Source organism: Gossypium raimondii, chromosome 12, assembly GCF_025698545.1.
Source record: "Gossypium raimondii isolate GPD5lz chromosome 12, ASM2569854v1, whole genome shotgun sequence".
Taxonomy (NCBI): domain Eukaryota; kingdom Viridiplantae; phylum Streptophyta; class Magnoliopsida; order Malvales; family Malvaceae; genus Gossypium; species Gossypium raimondii.
Window position 1 is genome coordinate 25,590,739 of NC_068576.1, and position 5,976 is coordinate 25,596,714.

General features: G+C 36.6%; 1 protein-coding gene across 1 annotated transcript; it reads right to left on the reverse strand.

Moving 5' to 3' along the window:
- Positions 1 to 1,863: 1,863 nt before the first annotated feature.
- Positions 1,864 to 5,474, reverse strand: LOC105763576 (protein kinase STUNTED). The gene is made up of 10 exons (XM_012581828.2): positions 5,093 to 5,474; positions 4,917 to 4,999; positions 4,597 to 4,846; positions 3,899 to 4,522; positions 3,546 to 3,794; positions 3,283 to 3,446; positions 3,118 to 3,197; positions 2,896 to 3,043; positions 2,493 to 2,642; positions 1,864 to 2,385 (listed from the first exon to the last, which is right to left on the reverse strand). Exons 1-10 carry the CDS (start codon positions 5,238 to 5,240, stop codon positions 2,146 to 2,148), a joined length of 2,136 nt encoding a protein of 711 aa, XP_012437282.1. The 5' UTR covers positions 5,241 to 5,474; the 3' UTR covers positions 1,864 to 2,145.
- Positions 5,475 to 5,976: the final 502 nt, after the last annotated feature.

Genomic DNA, 5,976 nt, shown 5'->3' on the forward strand with positions numbered 1-5,976 from the left:
GTTACATGGCCTAGAGTATTTTCACATAGCCTGGCCACACAGACGTGTGACCCCTATTTTCTAATTTTTTACAACTTTTTCTTAAAACTTCTGTTTTGTTTCAAATTAGTCCCAAACTGCCTCAAAGCTATTTTTACGGCCCCAAAGGCTCAATTTAGGGATAAAATGCCTATGATTGATATGTTTTGAATGCCATGTATTTATTTTAATGTTATATAAATAAATGATTCACGATTGTATGGTAATTCTCCATAACCCTAATCCGGTGACGGAGATAGGTTAGGGGTATTCCAAAACATATCTCCTAGGATAAAGCCAGTTAAGTAGAAGAAAATATGATTTGTTCCACAGGCCATGGAGTCCAGAAAGCAGGAGGTAGGAAAATTGCTTTTAACAGGGTTCATCAGAGAGGTGTCATATCCTGATTGGGGTTCGAATATTGTGATGGTGAAGAAGCCCAATGGAAAAGGGAGAATGTGCATTGGTTTCACCAACCTTAACAAAGCCTACCCCAAGGACAACTTTCCTTTACCCTTGATTGATAGGTTGGTGGATGCATCCTTGGGTCATAAATTCATGAGTTTTAGGGATGCATTCTTGGGTTATAACCAAATTTCCCTAATGACATACCATTACGAAAGTAACTCGATTAGTATTCGTCCAATGACCTTGTCATAAGTGTGTTGCCCTCATAAGATATCCATAATCTCTTTTGGATAAGTCTACTCTTCCAATATGATCATATTCCATCTCATGGTAATCATTACATACTTCTTCATGAAAAGTCAATTACTATCAAATAGTAATCAAGTCATTCATCACAAAGACAAATGACCCATGGTCATTTTTACTTTTCATCTATCATGTAATGTCAATAAGAGTATATCATTTACTAACGTCTTCAGCTATGAATTCCGCTATTGTGAATGATGCTACATACTGCAGAAGTCATATTCCCAACACACCAGCTTTTAGTTCCTTATCTATTTGAACTCAGGCTTTGACTTACATCAAAGTATACGAGTCATGCATACATTGTCCATCGTCCACTCAAGATTAATAATGTATGTCACACTTTAAACGTCACAAGTGAATAATTCAATAAACGGATTCATGATCTATTCTTCTTGGGTCCAGTCTAATGTACTGTGAGTTCAGTCAGTCACATCTATGTCTCTATCTTTTAAGAGTCATCCACTCCGATTTCTAAGACAATGCATCTCCCTAATTGAGCTGGATAGATGACATATTAGTTTTTATTTTCCTTTACATGCAAAAATCAGGTGAGAACAATATACAAAGTGTATTAATGTAATTCACGAATTATTTTAATAATAAATCTATTTGAAAAAAATACAAATTTATGAACTAATATTCCACACTTAGGGCAATTATCACCTCTTAATTTAATATATACATCAATTTAAAAAAAAATTATTATACTTGATTTCTGATAATTTCTCTGGTACCTAATTACTCCATCTAATTACTAATTAATCTTAATTTCTTTTCTTGGAAAATTTTCTCTGCACTCTCTAGAATAATTCCAATTTAAGGTATCGGAGTTTTAGGAACCTTATAATCCTACTCTTTGGGATGATGGCATTAAACTCTACAGCCACATAGATCCAACAAGGTTGAACTAGAAAACAGACGGTGGTAGGCGCGCTCTTCTGCACCCACCAAAACTAATGTTTGTAGATCCCAATAGGCAAATTTGCCATACCACATACGAAGCAATCCAACCGGAGGAATCAGAAACAAGTATTTCAATGATGAAAGACAATTAGAGGAATCTCAAACAATTTCTTAATTGATAACTAAACAGATTTAAACAAAAGAACCAAGGTTAATAAGCTAATATGGATCAAAGAAAACAAACATTACCGTCTTAAAATTAAGATTATTTACACTCATATGCATGTTTTGAGTATACATTTGCTCCTCACTATGTTTCCCCAAAAGTCAAAGCCCAAAACTAGCCCATATATAAAATTGAATCATGGGCTATAATACAACTTAAGGCGGGGAAGCTCTTTTAAACAACCTCTCTTCCGGGATTCAATCTAATGATTAAACAAGAAAGAGGGGATTGACAATCATGGGGACAAACTAAAAGAAAAGATCATGCTTGCATCGGGATGGCTAGGCAAAGCTTGAAGAGCGACGCCATCTTTTTTGCAAGTAATCCTCTATTTCTAAACTTTGTTCATCACTGCTTGCAGAAACTGAATCATCCTCCAAGTCGAGTAATGCAAGGTTAAGATGAGATTCCATGTTTGTCGGGTATAGTTCCTCATCAGAAACATCAACTTCTTCAGATGTCCTAACTTGTTGTTCTGCCCAATTTGTTACTTCCTGATCACCCAGTAGGAGCTTCAGGATCTGAATTCAAACAAAGATCGATAAGCAAAGAAATAGATCCAAATAAACATAATCGCAAAGAAAGCAAAATGAAAAATAAGAAAAAGGTCAGTTGAGAGTGAGCTTACAAGGCTAATTTGAGGCCGCATTAGCGGTGCGCGTCTTATGCACAGGGTAGCAGCTAAAACCATTCTTTCTATCTCATGAAATTCACAGCCACTGCCGAGCTGTGGATTTAGCAACTGAGAAATATCATGGTCCTTTAAAATTGGCTTTGCCTGGATGTTTTTATCAAAGCATTACAGAATGTTAAAAACTGACATTATTGAAACAACATTGTACTTCTGACAGGGAGAAACAGAAAAATGAATGTAGAGGATGATCTACTCAAACATTCTTGCTTTTACAATTGTTTATCAGCAAATTTCTAACGTATGTTACCATTATGCCATTTAGTGAAGATATGCAGAACCTTTCTCCCAATTACATCTTTCAAAGGCAGATAACCAATAGGCTTATATATGAACTCACCCATACAGCAAGGCTCTCCTGACCTTTCGGACGGTTATTGTCAATGGGCTTTCTACCAGTGAGGAGCTCTAGGAGGACAATGCCAAACGCATAGACATCAATTTTATCACTCATTTTTCCATGCATCAGGTATTCAGGAGCCAAATAACTGCCACAGACAAATGTTACAAAGTCTATCTAAACCAAGTGATGAACTAGAAAATTTTCAAACAAATCACATACCCAAAGGTTCCTGCAACATCCATGCAAGTCATATGAGATGCAGAACTTGAGACCTGACTAGCAAGTCCAAAATCTGACAGCTGAAGAAACAGAACAGCTAGTAATGAGCCAAGCAAGCTTAACACCTAAAGGTAACTTTTGAACTAAATTGATTCAACAAGCTACCTGGGGTTCAAAATCATTGGACAAAAGAACATTGGAAGATTTCACGTCTCTGTGGATCACAGGTTGTTCACAACTATTATGTAGGTAATCAAGTGCTTCAGCTAAGCCCACCGCCACCTTGTATCTCTCCTGCCAGCCAAATGCATTGCCATCCTTCTTATTTCCTAGTAACAAGTGCAGCCAGTTAGGTTCGAAGACAATGTAAACCGAAAACTATAAATTACATCCAATTAAAAGAGTAGTAAATTGGATGATGTGCTTACCATGAAGGTTCTCTTCTAGACTTCCCCTGGAGAGGAAATTGTAAACCAAGAGCAACTTGTTTTGTTCAAAACAGAACCCGAATAAGGAAATCAGGTTTTTATGGTTTAAACTCGTAATGATCTCAATTTCCTGAACAAATTCCTTGATTGCATGCTCAGTTGGCTTAACAATTTTCACTGCCAATTCCTTGCCATCAGGAAGGTACCCTTTGTAAACATGACTGCTACCACCTTTACCAATCATATTCTCTGCAAAATCAGAAAATGAAAATCTCTAATATCAACATCCAGAACAAGCCAAACTCAAGATTATTATTATTTTTTTTTTACATTAACTGCTAAAATGAATAAACCTGGCATGAAGCTAGAGGTCGCGCCCAAAAGCTCTTGGTAACTAAACAATCTACAAGAAGAGGAGGATTTCTCAAGTAAACTTTGTAGCTCTTCTGGAAAATCACAAGGAGACAGAGGAAAAATAGCCTCACAGCCAACAGGCACAATTGCAGAAGTTTCTCCATCCAAATCGGAAGAACGATTCTTTTTCCGATCGTAACAGTTTTGCTTTAGATCAGGATAAACAACAGCTGAAGATTGCTGGCTTGGTAATTTTAACACCCACTGGTCCACAGATTTCTTTGCAGAAGAATTCTCCAGGTGATAACGCTTCCGTAAAAACAGCCATCGTAGAAGAGACCAACCAGGCAACTTTCTAACCAGAACAGCATTATCCTCAGTTGTTCGAATAGGTACCAAACTTAGTCTATTGTCCGTACTGCCATTTCCGGGTAACTCTTCTCGCAATCGGGTATTAGAATTTTCAGGTAATTTCAAGGCTGAAGCACAGGCTGCACAGTTCTTCTCCAACGTTTTATGCTTTGAAAATAAACCAGATTTATAGGAACAATTGCCATTATCTGTTCGAATACTCTTTGGCAAAGACACCAGGTGAACAAGGCTTTTATCCTGTGGAATTTTGTCTGTGCAGCCAACAAATATATAAATAAATAAGCAGAATTAAAACTATAACTAAAAAGAAAACAAGAAGCACAACCTTGGAATTGGTTCAAGTTTGTCTGAATTGCTTCCCTTTGGAACACAACTTTGCCATTTCGGACAGCATAAACCGAGAAACAATTGGGTAATTTTCTGGCGCAAAATTTTGCAACTGAGGCAGGTGACTGTAAAGGGTTATGGGTCTTGGAAGTTCCCAGAATTAGCTTAGTTGTTTCGAAAGACTTAGCTTCCCTGACCAGAATCCTCTTTGGGGATGACCCTCTACACACTTTTAGCTTCAAATCAACCTGAATAATTTTCCCCACTCAATTTCTACGACTTTGTAAAACAAGTAGAGTAACAACATTGTTAAGTTACCTGTTTTAAGTTGCAGAAGCCTTCGTAAACTCCTAGTGTATAATCAAATGTCTTGACAAGAGAAAGAATCGACGCCGGACTCTCTAGCGGAAAAACCAAGGAAATAACGTCATTAAAAAAGAAAAACAATACCAGTAGCATCAAGTGAAAAAAAGGACAAGTGTGGAGAAGAATACCAGCAGCAGCATCAAGGATGTGAAGGGCAATGATTTGATCACCTGGCTGAGCCACCTTGACAAGCGCCCATGTCAGTAATTCATTGCTGTCTGCATCAAATTTGACCCCCACCAACACCGTGCCACCTCCTCCCTCATCGCCTTTCATCTCCAAAGCAAAGCACCGCCGTTTCCTTCCCCTGCTGCGATGGTGTCTCTGCAGATAACAAAGGAAAGGAAAGGAAAGGGAAAGGGAAAAAAGTAAAGAGGTTTTAGTTTTCGGCTACTGTAGGCTTTGGTTTTGCTTGCTATGCGCCTATAAGAGTGTGTTTTTCTTTTCTTTTCTTTTCTTTTTTCTAGTTAATTTTAAAATGGAATAATAATTATGATTTGATGGCTTGCACTGCACATTGTACATCAAGGTCTGGTGTGAAAAATGGAGATGGTGTTTCGTATTTGTACGTTGTTAAAATAAATAAAATATAAAATGGTAGGATCCGACAATTTAAAGCCTTAAGGAATATGAAAACAAAAACAATCATCCGACAGTAGAGAATTACAAGGTAAAGAATCCAATGAGGGAGGGTTGGCCAATGTGCACTGCTACTTTTGTCGTTTCTTCCCATCACATTGGATAATTTTTCTTTCTTTTTTCCTTTTAATTTCCTTTGCTCTATTTCTTTTACATTGATGACTCAAATTAATTAAATTGTTCATTCTACTCGAATGGATAATATCAGTATGTGTTTCTTTCTACAAAATATTTTTAAAGGAAAACAATTACATAAGGGTAAGTTTTTAAAGAGTGAATAGTATTTTAAATATATCTTACGAAATTTCGAAATGTATAAACCTTTTTTAGTTTTAAAAAGCTTTTAATAAAAAAATAAAAATCAATGAAGAAA